The 14,548-nt window shown below is 40.9% G+C and overlaps 1 protein-coding gene across 1 annotated transcript in view; it reads left to right on the top strand.

Annotated features, from left to right (window-relative positions):
• The window catches only part of Nmi (N-myc and STAT interactor), a gene marked incomplete at its 3' end in the record, with an annotated part of 24,660 nt that extends 10,112 nt beyond the window's left edge, over positions 1 to 14,548 (top strand). Inside the window, exons 2-8 of the mRNA XM_021178105.2 lie at positions 2,267 to 2,347; positions 3,953 to 4,048; positions 6,883 to 7,045; positions 10,411 to 10,517; positions 10,663 to 10,849; positions 13,144 to 13,250; positions 14,456 to 14,548. Of these exons, the coding sequence (XP_021033764.1) occupies positions 2,273 to 2,347; positions 3,953 to 4,048; positions 6,883 to 7,045; positions 10,411 to 10,517; positions 10,663 to 10,849; positions 13,144 to 13,250; positions 14,456 to 14,548 (828 nt within the window). The remainder of the gene's footprint in view (positions 1 to 2,266; positions 2,348 to 3,952; positions 4,049 to 6,882; positions 7,046 to 10,410; positions 10,518 to 10,662; positions 10,850 to 13,143; positions 13,251 to 14,455) is intronic.

Raw genomic sequence — 14,548 nt, 5'->3', positions numbered from 1 at the left:
CTTCCTTTCTTTCTTTCTTTCTTTCTTTCTTTCTTTCTTTCTTTCTTTCTTTCTTTCTTTCTTTCTTCTTAGCCGGTTTGTCATTGGTGTACAGAAAAGCTAATACTTTAAAACATTTACTTTTTAAGATAAGGTCTTAACTGCATAGCCCTGGCTTACTTAGAACCCATTGCGCAGAGCAGGCTGGCCTCCAATACACAGAGATCCTCCTTCCCTCTGTCTTGTGTGCTGGGATTAAAGGTGTGTACCGTCAGGCTTGGCAAGTTGCTAATGGCTTATTATCCTGCCGTCTTGCTAAAATTACTCATCAGATCAGTGGTTCTCCACTTTCCTAATGCTGTGCCTCTTTGAGACAGTCCCTCAGGTTGTGGTGACTCCAACCATGAAATTATTTTGTTGCTTCTTTGTAACTGTACTTATGCTATGGTTATAAATTGTAATATACATATCTGATATGAGACCCCCAAAGAGATCCCACAGGTTGAGAACTGCTGTATCAGATGGGAAAATTTTCTGGTGGAGTCTTTTGGGTGTTTTTAATAAAGAGTCATATCATGAGCAGCTAAGGATACTTTGGCTTTTTCCTTTCATATTTGTACCTTTTTTGTCTTTCTCATGGTCCAGCACCTTACTAAAGAGGAATGGAGAGAGTGGGCAGTCCTTGTTTTACTATAGATTTTTTGAAAAAACTTATCCAGTTCTCCACTTAATATAATGTTGGATGTAGGTTTTTTTGCATTTAATCTCTATATGCAGAGGCATGTTCCTATTACTCCTGGATTCTTCAGGCTTTTATGTTATGACCGTGTGGTTTCTGGCTGTAAGTCTACAACACGTGCTGTATCACACCCACTGGCTTGTGTATGTTGAAGTAAGGAAACCAACTTGTCATGCATGATATGTCATCTTAATGTTCTTGACTTTGGTTTGCAAGTCCTTTGTTGAGAAATTTTGCTTGAATGCTCACTAGAGTTGTTGCTCTATAGATTTTCTTATTTTCTGTGTGTCCCTATTCTGTTTTGGTTTCAGGGTGATGCTGGCTTTGTGGAATGAGTTGTTAGTTTTCTTCTTCTTCTTCTTCTTCTTCTTCTTCTTCTTCTTCTTCTTCTTCTTCTTCTTCTTCTTCTTCTTCTTCTTCTTCTTCTTCTTCTCCTCCTCCTCCTCCTCCTCCTCCTCCTTCCTCTATTCTATTTGGGAAATCTCTGTTTGGATTCTCCACGTATCATCCTTGCTTGATCGGGTTCCTGATTGGTATGGCTCTTTGAGTACTGCAAGCTCATTCACTGTGGTCTCTCCCCCCCACCCCCTGTCATATTTCTAAAGGTGCCTTTAAATTGTCTATCATCTCAAGCTATTCCAGGTGTATGTTGTGTATTTTCTGTCCCACATTTATGGTTGTCCATTGTTTCTTGGTTCTTTTTATTAGAGAACAGAGTTAGAAAGCACTGAATGTGCCATGATCCCTTGTTTTTCTGACAGTCTTGTATTCACATTGGGTAAACTAAGGCATGGCTAAATTTTTTTAACTCATTTTCCCATTTTAGTTTAAAAATTAGATTTTTCTGTTTCTTTTACAAGAATACTGAGACTTTAGCCACTCAAAGTCTTTGAAAAGTATATTGTATGCAGCTCCAAGTATACTGAAATATGGAAGCACAGAATATTTGAGCAAACTTTTAATTTATTTTTATTACATCTTCTTATTTATTTTGTGTGTTGATGTGTGTATTTGTGTGCACACTCGTGTGTGTTTCTGTGTGTGTGTGTGTGCCCACGCAGGTGCTACAGCATGTATGCAGAAGTCAGAGGACAATGTATGTAAGTCAGTTTTCTTTTCCACTTTTAGGGTTCCAGAGCTGCAACTCGAGTTGTCATGCTTGATAAAAAGCATCTCTTTTCTAAGCCATGTCTCCAGTCTCAAACTATCGATATATTAATATGTGTCGCTGTGTTCTTATATAGCATGAAATCTAGCAGAGAGTTTAATATCTCCTGCAAAAAAATGGGATAAAAACGACAGTACAGCTGCTGTATTAGCTGTGTTAGCAGTGCCTTTACTGAGCTCCCTCCTATACAATTAGAGATTTCTTCAAATTACACATGACATTTGGCTGTAAGTCACATGACAGTCAAGACTTCAACGATAGGAAAAAAATGACTAAGAAGACAAGTTTCTTCCATAGAAGGGTAAAAACTGTTATTTCTCTATTCATGGATTTGTGTAGTATACTGTTTTAAAAGTCCTCCTTTTTTTTTTTTTAATTAGAGAGTCATGGATGCTGATAAAGACAACATAAAGCAAGCTTGTGATGAGCGCTCAGCAGAGATGAGAGGCGAACAGAGCATGGTAAAAAGGAAAAGTAGAAGACACTGACAGATGGCTCATGGCCATTCTTTTTTTTTTTCCCTTTAAAGGGAGACAGTTTATTTGGCTTACAGGTCCAGAAGAAGAGCCCATGGTGGGGTGAGGGTGGGGATAGAGGGTGGGGAACACAGCCAGGACAGAAAATAATCGATCAGGAAGCTGAGAGACCACATCTTCAGTCTCACACAGGAAGCCGAGAGAGCAGAAGGGATGTGGAGTGAGGCCATGGGGTCTCAAAGCCCACCCTCAGTGATGTGCTTCCTCCAGCACGGCTATACATCCTTCTCTAACAGTGCAGCCAACTGGAGACCAGCGTTCAAATACCTGAACCCAGGAAAGACATTTCTGATTCAAACTGCTGCATTCCATTTCCTGGATCCTTTAGGCTTATGGTCATATCATGTTGCAAAGTATATTTAGTCCAGCTTTAAAAGTCTCACATTCTTAAACAGTTTATTTGTTTTTAAGTGAGGTGCGCTTTCTGTCTTTGGCATTGTAAGGCTAGTTGACTTTTCAAATCCTTACATTTGTAGTATTGTAAAGGCTTCTCACTGACAGTTGTGTTCCTGTTTCTTTTCTTACCAAAAGTTGTTTTCTCACCTCCTTCTTTGATGGGGCTTATACCAGGAAGTGAAGTATGAGTAACATCCAATGAGGCCCGAGTGGAAACAGAGGCCCAAGTGCTCAGCTGTTAGCAAAGCCTATGTTTGGCTTGTCAAAGCAGCTGGCTACTGTCGCAGGATATTTGATCACATTGTGAACGCCACGATTGTGAACTGGAAAAGTCTTGTTGTGGTGCAGCTCAGCCCTAGCACATGCCTTTAACCTAAGAGCTAATTGAAGTCAACCCTGGGTCAAGAGGCGGAGCAAGCAACCAGCTGACAGGGAGTGAACATAAGTAAACAGAAACAAAGGTCTTTGAGCTGAAGGGTATTTAAGATAGCATGGAGAAGGAGAAGGGGATTTTATCTTCTGGGGCATCAGTAGAGTAAGAAGGTCAGCTGGGTGCTTTCTCTGCCTCCCTGAGCTAGCTCACCCCAGCATCTGGCTCCCTAGTCTTCATTGGTAAAAACTGAAAGACTGGGATTTTTGCTTTTTAAAACAACTGGCTATTATTGGAATCATGGCTGATAAGACAAACAAACAAACGAAAACAAAAATAAATAACCACCCCAGAAACAAAAATATAATGCAGATGACAAAACAAAACAAAAATCCTGCCTCAGTAATAATATGTCCCTGATTAGAGTACAATTAAGTCATATTATAGCTTCAGATAACTTAGGAGTATTTAGCTAAGTCCAGAATATCTGGGACTCATTCTTTGCCTTAATTATAAAGATTTCTGTATCTATGTGGAAGATATTGGTTTCTCTGTCCATATAATAGAGCTAAAATATCTTAGGAATGGAAGACTCAGCGGGATGTGGAATAAGATGGTAAGCAAATGTACTGTTAATATGGGCAGATTCACTCTGAGACTGTCCTGAGGCTGATTAGGCTTAGGGTAGGGAGATTGGCAATTAATTAATTTAGAAAAAGGAGTTAAAGGTGTTTCATTTTTTCCAAATATTTGGTGTTTTTTAGGGATTGGTTCATGAAATTATGAATGAAAACAAAGAGCTAGGCGAGGAGATCAAAAAACTCGAAGCTGAATTGGAGTCGGATGCCAGAGAATTCCAAGTACTGTGATTATTTTATATATATTAATGTTTAATGGACATGCACATGAAACAGTGATTTAGTTAGATTAACTGTACAGAATTATAGCCTCCCACCACCAGTGTTTCTTTTGTTTTTGTTTTTGAGACCACATCTGGCTGGCCTTGAACTCATTATGTAGACCATGCTGGCCTCAAGCTCACAGAGATCTACCTGCCTCTGCTTCCTGTGTACTGGCCTTAAGGGGGTGTACCATTCTGTCTGGCTTGGGCCACTCAGTGTATGCAATAGCCTCAAATGGAGAACAATCCAAGTGTTCTTCCATAGTAGAATGAAGAAATAAATTACGGTATAGCTCTACAAGTAGATGCTAAGCCATAATGAGTAAACAGATTGTATACAATTCTACGCCATAATGGGGATAAACAATTGTATACAACATGGATGAATGTGACAGACACGACATGGATACATGGATACATAAAAGGCAAAGCAGGGCATTCTATATGTTCCCATTTAAATAAAGCATGGCCCGAGCAGTATAGTTGTTCCCTCTGGAGGCAGGCCAGACCCTTGGGAAACCAGGAGGACTTTAGTAGTTCTATCTCTTGTCTGAGTATTAATTTCATATTATTTCTTCATGTACTATACTTGTGATGCATTTTTTTTCTTACTACCTATGGATAGCATGATGAAACTTAAAAACAATTAGTAAAATTAAAAAAAAAAACCAGAGCCTTGCTTATTATAGATTACTTTTGGATGAAACATTTAGTCTTCTTACTGGTTGCACTTAAGGTGCTGAAGTAGTTTAAATGAATTTCACAGTTTAAAGAGTTTGGCGTAATATTGACATAGGGGCACACACCTTTAATCCTAGCACTCAGGAGAGTGAGTCACAGGGGATCCCTGTGGGAGGCTAGCGTGGTCCCCATAGCAAGCTCTAAGCCAGCCAGGGCTATACAGTAAGACCCTGTCTCAGAGCAAACAAGTCAGGAATATATTAATCTCTGTCATTAAAAGTCTCTCCTAAATTTTCCTATGTTTGAATTGTGTATTAAGCTTTTATCCCTATTTCTTCTTGACAAAGCAGGTTGTTACAGCATTGAAACTGTCACTGTTTTTGTTCCTGGGAGATAGGATGTCCTGTGGTTATGAGATGGGTGACCAGGTGCAAGACTATTAGGATTTAGATACTCTCTGGGTCTGGCTGGATCAAAAGGTCCTGGGAATCCTTGTCTTTCTCTGGAAAATCCTTGGTGTCAGAAGGTTTGAATACTGTGTGTTTCCACATGATTAGTAAACACTGCCTCTCTGCAGGCTTGACAGATTGTTTGGAAGTTGGCCTACTGTTAACTAGAACCCCACTGATTCCTTGTAAAGGTATAGGCAGCTTTAGGCACCATCCCAAGACTCATTCACCACGTGCAGCTTCTTCCTTATAACGTATTTTATTTCAGTGTGTAAGATAACCATGGTAGATGGATATGTGTGCATTCATGCATACTTACATATTTGTGGATATCAATGATTTTAAACAGGTAGGTATAACCTTTTATTCTTTGGGTTACAATTCTTGTTGACAATATTTGCTTCATAGTTACATAAATTATGAAAATGGTTGATGGGTAGATTAGATATAGTAACTTGCCCTTATCAGAGATCTTAGAACTGGAGAGGCTGAGGTAAGAAGAATCCTGAGTTCAGGGATAGCCTGGGCTATATAAATCCTGCCCTCCCCCATAAAAAAAAATCCCAAAACAAGCTAAAAAAGTTCTTCAAAGATTTGGGGAAAGTTGGAATTTAACTTTGGCAATTTTTATATCATATATATCATACCCAGATATGATATATCATATCCGGAGTCTTTCAAAAAAGTGAAATTATCTGGGTTTTCTAGGAAAGAAAATCACCCATAATAGTAGAGTTCTTGCCTCTAAATGGAACATCTACATTCCCTGTTCCTGACTCAAGGAACGTTGCTGAAGAGAGTGGAAAAAATGTAAGAGCCAGAGAATAAGCAGTGAAAAGATGTTTTCCGGATGTGTCATGGCCATTATGAACTTGAAGATGTGGTTATCTGCCTGAGATTGGGCAGTTAGCAATTCACCACAAATGGGGGAAGGGCCCAAGAGGCCCCACCCCTCCCTGAGAGTATACTGACTGTTAACCTTAGGTGGGGGTGGGGTGACATTTCCCTCAGTGGAGCAGCCCCTGATAAATTGCCTTGCTCCAGTAAATGACCTCGTGCCCACACTCAGACTCAGGGGTCACCATAAGGTGTGAAGGGAAGGAGACTTGCTGGGTTGAAGAAACGATGTCATTGGTAGACAGGAGTGAGATGAGATGGGGAAGAGGGTGACAGTACACGCCATTGCACGAGTGTATGGAGCTGAATGAATACAAGAAGCCCCACAGTGTGCACAGCCTGAAGCTTACCTCACTTCCCGTGCTTCCTCACCATGAAACTAAACATAGCTTTTAGCGACTTGCTTCTGAGATTGTGCATTAGCAGCACGGTTATATAAAAGGTACTTATTTCCATAGACAGTGGGCACTTTGGAATTGGACACTGTATGGTATTGATCAGCTTAAACACTGGTCAGGGAAAGTGAGAGGATTATATGCTTACGATTTCATCTATAAAATGACATTCAAGGATCAGTATTTGATGACCTTACTGAGAAGTGACTCTGGAAGAAGCAATTAGATGTTAAGTAAGACCACAGCCAGTATCCCATGAAGCTCTAACGTCAGCGGAGAACAAATCATTGGACGACTAGACCGCACTGTCATTGGAAGGCCTTAAGTTATATCTTGCTTTGGTTTTAATCAAACATGTCTGTTTTAATTAGATTAAAGAGAATGTACCAGAAAAAAAGCTTAAATTCACCTCAGTGGAGAGTCCTGAGGATGGCTGCCATTTCTCAAATAGCTCCTGTTCATTTCAAGTGAGCTCACAAATTCTCTACGAGCTGCAGAAAGGCCAAGCGCTCATCACCTTTGAGAAGGAAGAAGGTATGACTGTGTCACTTTCATAAGCATCCACATCTTCAAAGATCTTCCTTAGATGTTTGCTGTCACTTTACAGTTTGTGTATTTGCTGTTTCTTCTTGTTCTCATAGTGGCATTCTGGGACAGATGTGATAGTCTCAATTTACAGAGAAGGAAACCAAGCATTAGGGGCACCAAATGTGGGTATATTAAATATATAATATATATAATTATTATAATTATATATAATATTATATATAATATATATGTAATTATATAATGATGCTATCAACACACATGCATATATGTATATGTGTGTATATAACATCATTATTATATATATAATTATATATGATGTATGTATGTAATATATATACATATGTAATATATATAATGTATGTATATATTTGTGTGTGTAACATATAGTATTATGTATATAGTAATGTGGAGTACTGACAGTGTCATATGTGCAGTGATATTAAAAGACACATGTTTATTACACATTCAAAAAGCACTGACTCTGGAAATAAAATATAGATAGGAATTGGGATAGCCAATGTCAGCCTCTTTCTAGTCCATATGTCTAAATGATAATAAGCATATTAGAACATTGTGATAATTCTATAAAGAAGTAGAACTTGGCAGGCATAGCGGTGTACAGCTTGAATCATAGCACTCGGGAGGCAGGAGCAGACCTGTCCCTGTGAGTTTGGGGCTAGCCTGCCCTACATAATTTCAGGCCAGCCAGGGCTACGTAGTGAGACCCTATCTCAAATTTAAAAAAAAAAAAAAGAGGAAATAAAATTTTGTAAGTATAAAAGTAGCAGACTGCATTTCTCCCTGTGTTCTATGAGACATCTCATTTCATACTTGTATAATTCTATAAACACAGGACAGAAAAAGTACTTGTGTGTATTTGGTTGTCAAGGAAACAGGTTCTAAGGATGTTAAAGTGATTGAGTAAATTGGTTAACCAGTAACTAGCCCAAGAATGAGACAGGAATGAGCGCTTTGGATGGGACTGGATGTTGGTCAAAACCAGGATGGACCCCTTGAAAGCTTGGCTCCCTTTTTGAGCACGATTTGTCTTCGAGTGCCAGCTTTGTCCTGTCATGCAGGCATGCTCTTGTTCTTCGTAAGCCTCAGATTTTGATGACAGGCTTTGTGATACCCTGACTTCACGAGCTCTTTGTGTATGAAATGAGAAAATGTGCATGGAATGCACACAACCAACCGACACACCCATGTTGGCTGCCACGGCTGCTGCTATGTGAGGGGTTTTCCTTATAGAGAAGAGCATCCATTGCTGAACTCCAGAGCTGAGAGGTACCTAAGGGCCTGAGCACTTCCTATAGGACCAACACTCCTGAGGGCAGGCCACTGATAGTCTGGTACTGCAAAGCTACAATGTGGGCTCATGTGCTCCTCAGGACCATTTCAGGGCTCTGAGAATCTGATTTTAACCTGTGTCTTCTGGCATCTGGTCCATTACACTGGCCTGGAAATAAATGTTAAAAGGAAGGATACAGTAAGTCATGACAAACAGAGATGAGTCCTCCACCCATAGGGTAATTTTGTTACCTCCTGGAATCCACAACTGAGGGGAAGCATTGCTGGAAATGGATAGTCACTGGGATATTACTAGCAGATATGAGGGAGGATATGGAAGCAGGTTTCTGCATGGCAGTCACTGTATGGTAGTCACCTGGGCTTGCTGGGGTTTGGAGTCGCTTCAGTGGCAACCTTGAGGCTGCTTGCTCCCTGGATGTGGTTCTGAGTTCCCCATGCCAGAAGCAGCTCCAGGGGAACAGAAGTAAACAGGAGTTGCTTTGACAACCATAGTCACCAAAGTTGGGCTACCAAGGTCCCGCTCTGTTGAGTCAGATCACCAGATGTTAGGGGTTTGGGGATAAGGAGAGGATCATCTGAGTGTTACTTCAGTGAGGGTTTCTGTTGTCATCTGTTGCCATTAGCAAAACAAAACAAAACAAAACATCTAAACTCTAGACTCATATTGTGGTCCAGGGAGCCTGAATTCCCACCCGACAGGGTCCTTCCCTTTCGTCTTGTTTCCTTCTCAACCCGTGGTGTGCTCCCTGGTGTCATAATCACACTCAACATTAGTAATAGAGGAAGCAAACATCTCTTATCTTCATGACAAATTAGAATAACAGGCTCCACCTATCAACAGCTGGAGTGTTATATAAATTATAGCACGCAATTAAGAAGAAACACCTAACCACATACATTTTTTTCAATCAAATTTAGTGCTTATATTTATTCAGGGATATGAAATGATAAGAAAATCATGTTAGATAAATACAGAGAAAACTGACAATCTTTGAAAATACAGGTGCTCACTTATGACAGTAATTTAAAATTTCCCAGACTTTTGTCTTCTAGATTTTCTTTTCTTTTTTTTAAAAATATTTTTATTAGGTATTTTCCTCATTTACATTTCCAATGCTATCCCCAAAGTCCCCCATACCACATTTAAACGAGTATGGCGTTGTTCATAGAACTTCCCCTGGCTTTGGTGTAGTTATATTACAGAGCTTCTCCGGTCTGTGTGGAGAAATGGGACTGCCCTGTGCTGGGTACCTTGGGGATCTCAATGTTTTAAAGAGTGTTTGTGGAAAAATAAAAGCAAAGTAATGTATTTTTTTTGAAAGACAGAGACTAAAAAGATCATTCTCTTTGTTACTAGCAATGTACGAGCATGACATAGAATAATCTAAGATAAAACTGATTCTCAAAATGATGCTGGCTACAAAAGTATTTATAGCTCATAGAACAGGGAGGACATTGTGACTGAGAATTTACAGTATTAGAGGAACTCCTGGGGAGTGCTGTGGAAAGGAGGCAGGTATGGCTGGACCAGAAGGGGAAAGAGTCTGCAGAATTATTAGGCTTATGTTGTAAAAGAAAAAAAAAGATAGATTCATTCTTTAAGATAAATTCAGAAATTGAAAATTTCTATGTTGCCATTTTTGCTTATACATTGTGACACTGAATTTTCCTATTTTGGTGATAAGACTAATATAACTTGGAAATCCCAAGGGGGAAAAATGTTAAGATTTGATCCCTTAAAACTGAAGAAAATGGGGCAAGCAAGATGGCTCAGCAGGTAAAGGCATTTGCTGCCAAGCCTGAAGACCTGACTTCCATCCCTCGGATCCACATCCTGGAGGAAGAGAAGCACTCCCGCAAGGTGTTCCCTGACCTACACGCAAATGCCCACTCACAAGAACACACATAAACACGCAACACACACACACGTAATAAAACAAAATCGAAGAAAATGTAAAAGACAGTAACTTTCCCTTGAATAAAAAGCATGCAGTTTTCTCAGGATATCATGAATGAATACTTCTAAAATTATGTTTCAGTTGCACAGAACGTGATATCGATGGGGAATCATGTCGTGCAGATGGAAGGCACCCCAGTGAAGGTCTCTGCACACCCAGTCCCACTAAACACAGGCGTCAGATTCCAGGTGAGACCGTCTTTTTTTTTTTTTTTTTTGTCTTTTCGAGACGGGGTTTCTCTGTATAACCCTGGCTGTCCTTAAAGCTCTGGCCAGTCTGTTGGACAAAGGCATTTTTCCTATCTTTACTTGTGACTCTGAAATTCTTTCTCAGGTTCATGTGGACATTTCTAAAATGAAGATCAATGTTACGGGAATTCCCGATGAGCTGTCTGAGGAGCAGACAAGGGACAAACTGGAGCTGAGCTTCTGTAAGTCCAGGAATGGCGGCGGTGAAGTGGAAAGCGTGGATTATGACAGGAAGTCCAGAAGCGCTGTCATCACTTTTGTGGAAACTGGCGGTACGCAAACACCTCGCCTCCCATTGTGGTATTCCTGCCTGCCAACACCTCGCTGCCCATTGCAGTATCCCTGCTGTTTGTACATTTGAAATGCATTAGCCTGATAAGGGGGGGGGGGGCGGGGAGTTTTCTGCTGATTTTCTTAGATTTATTTATTTACTTAATGTGCATGTGTATGTGTGTGGATGCTGGTGGGCCTGCCGTGGCACGAGTGTAGAAGCTAGAGGAGAGCTTGCACCGATTGGTTCTTTTCTTCAACCGTGAGGATCCTGATGCTTAAACTAAGGTTGTTGGGTTTGGCAGCAAGGACCTTTACCCATTGAGGCATCTTGCTGGCCCAGTTGGGGTTTCCTTACTCATATATATTTAAAAGAAAAGAAAAGATCCAGCAGTGTCTCGATGTCCAGGAGTTTGGGAGCCTTGGCCCTCAGGCTCCTCATCTTTGGCCTGTGGACCCCCTACCCTCCGTTCCAACTCCTCGGCACCGTTTCTAATGGTGACTGGACCCTTGGGAGTCAGGGAGCCCCCCTCCCCGATCTCCCACATCTTACGCTGTGTGGTATATTGGTACAGGGTAAATGCAGTCTAGCGTCTCTGCAGTTCATCCGCCCAGCAGCATTCTTATACTCTAGCATTGGGGCAAAAGGGAAACTTCATTTTTCCTCTGGGTTTCTCTGTCTCTGGTCTTCTGGTTTTCTGGCCTAAGTGGCCTGGAGTTCTGGTGGCCAGTGAGTCCTCTGAGTCAGTAAAGTGCCTCTGCTGGGTACTGGGTGCCCGCATGGCCTCTGGGGTTCTAGATACCAGCATGGCAGGTATCTAGAGTAGTGTAGGAGGCTTCAGCTGGATTTCAGATGGAGATGAGGGAGGGAGAGCTGTTGAGGGGAGGTTGGGCAGGCCTTTTATAAGTGTTGAGAGTCTTTGGGAGGGGCCTTACCTGGGGTTCTGGGTACTATAATGGCTTCTGGTAGAGTACGGCAAAGATAATATGTGTTTAAAAAAAGAAATTGTAATAATGACAGTGAAGTATTAAGTAAGTATCTTCTCAAAATTCCCTTACCTCTGGTGGATAAGTAGTTCTGGTTAGTAGCAGATATTTCCAGATCTTTCTATGGACATATGCAAACCCACCACTATGCATTTTTTGGCCTGAGTCTTTGAGCAATGGTCATGAGTTCTCCATGGGTGTGTCATAATGAAAAAGTCTAAATCTGTAAGTTTAATTTATCTGTTTTATGTTAGTTGCTCCAACCCTCACATTTAGAAACAACCTGGAGAAACTCAGCTATAAATCACAGTGTAATTTGACACCCTGTTAGCGCGTAAGCACATTATTTTTTCCTCTGGGGAGTCCTTCCTAGAAGTGGTATCCAGCCAATGTTACAGTTTTAGGTAATTTTGAAAGACTATAAAGTTTTCTGAAGGTAGATATTCTGGTCACTTCATAACTAGTGTCTTATGGCCTGACCATAACTAGGTAGGTGCTATAACCAATTGCATTTCTCAAGACAGCCAAAGCTGCGCAGGTTACAACCAGTGCAGTTGCGGCTGAGGCAGGCCTGTTCACCTGAGGATCTTCTCTCCCTCCTCCCTCCTCTGCTCCTGTCTCCCCTTACCACTTGAAATACTTTTATTGCACTATGTAGTGGTCTCAAGATGGCTCAGCTGGTGAGAGTGTCTGCTGTCAGGCCTGTCAACCTGCGATCAATGTCTGGAACCCACAGGGTAGATGGAGAGAACCAATTCGTACTTGTTCTCTGACTTCTTGTACACCATGGCATGTATACACACATGCACATATGAGTGCACACAAAGTTAACTGAAAAAATGTGTACAGGTTAGTGGCATTAAGTAAAAGCATTCACAATATTGTGCAGCTAACACTATTCTCCGTCTTCAGAGCGTTTTATCATTTTAAGCAGAAACTCTACCCATTAAGTAGTTATTCTTTTCCAGTTCTTCTTTCAGTCCTTAGTATTCCCCTATATTTTGTCTCTACAAATTTTCCTCTTTTATGCACTTCATAAAATGGATTCATGCAACATTTGTCCCTTTCGTATTTGGCTGTTCAAGACAGAAGGGTCAGCTTTCTTGTTATGCAGATTTGTATTTTCAGACTTATTACTGTGAAGTCTTCAATATGAACTATAGAGTTTCTCAGAAATGAACTGCTCACCTCCGTGGTTATTTTCACAGTATTCCTTTGGAGGGAAGTTTTAACTATGATTAAAAATGTTTACGATATTAAAGCAAAATACGTTTTTTGTTTTTTTTTTTTTTTTTTGGTTTACTTTCAGTTGCTGACAAGGTTTTGAAAAAGAGAACCTACCCTCTCTACATGAATCAGAAGTGCCATAGCGTTGCTGTGTCTCCATTTATAGAACGACGCTTAGAAAAGTACCAGGTAGGATGGTCTCCCTTCCCGCAGCTTGGTAGCGCCGTACTGCGCCTCACCCCACACAGACCGTAGAATGAACAGTGTGCGATGTGCATCTTATCACTGACGGCTATCAGAGCCCTTTCTTCACTTCAGTTTTGCCCAGTTGGTTCAGAGCGAGTTTGTGTTTATAAACCACATATTAGTGCAAAGCTGTGCCTTATTTAAACCTGATGCCAGGCCTGGTGGTGCATTCCTGGAATCCCAGCTTTTTGGGAGGCGGAGGCAGGAAGATCTCAAGTTCAGTGCCAACTTGGGCTAAATGAATGAATTCAAAGATGACCTGGGCAACCTGAAGATCCTGTTTCAAAATAAGTAGAAAAAGGGCATAGTATGGGGGGTTGGGCTATAACTCAGCAGTAGAGTGCCTTCTTAGCACGTACAACCCCCTAGCCTCTATCCCAGGATAAAACAACAAAGACTTCCACACCCTTAGAACCCCTGAGATCAGTCAGATGATATGATTAATCCTTAGTTTATAAACTTTTTTTTTTCATGTGCCTGTCAATCACTGGGCTTCAGACAATATTTTGCTTAACGTCATTCAACTCCTCTTATTCTAAACTTGCTTCCATTTCCTATTCCTCCATAGATACTGGATGGCAATATCTATCTACCTATTTTTTCTACCGACTTTCTGAAAACGATAACACACAACAACCCCACATACGTTTTTTGGGGGAGTCTTGAACACTGAATCCAGGCCTTCATGGAAGCATGTTTTGTAACCAGTCTACCATTTCCCCTTCACCCACATTTTTTTTTGAGTCAGGGTTGCCATGTAACTTAACCTCAAACTCATCATCCTACTGCCTCAGCTTGCAGAGTTCTTAGATGACAGGCATGTATCACCCTACCTGCTGACAACCAATTATCTTAGTCTGTATTTTTAAATCCTCCAGCATATCTGATCCTTGGTATTGCCAATCAGTCACACCTCTGACTGCACGTGGACTGCTCATCTGGTCCTTGGTATTGTCTCTCACACCTCTGACTGTTCGTGGACTGCTCTTTATGTCCTTTGAGATGCTCTCCTCCCTTTACTTTCATAGCACCATAGAGTCATCTTTCTCAAACTCAGGTCTCCTTTTGGCATTCTCGTGCTTGAACACATCCCTTCAGTTGCCATAATAATTTAGCTCTTACAGAAGCTGATTTTTTTTCTTCCTTAGGTGTTTTCAGCTGTGTCCAAGAAGACAGTGCTTCTGACCGGATTAGAAGGCATTCGTATAGATGAGGAGACTGGGGAGGACTTACTCAACATC

This window comes from Mus caroli, chromosome 2, assembly GCF_900094665.2.
Source record: "Mus caroli chromosome 2, CAROLI_EIJ_v1.1, whole genome shotgun sequence".
Lineage (NCBI taxonomy): Eukaryota > Metazoa > Chordata > Mammalia > Rodentia > Muridae > Mus > Mus caroli.
This window is presented reverse-complemented; position numbering and strand designations above follow the sequence as displayed.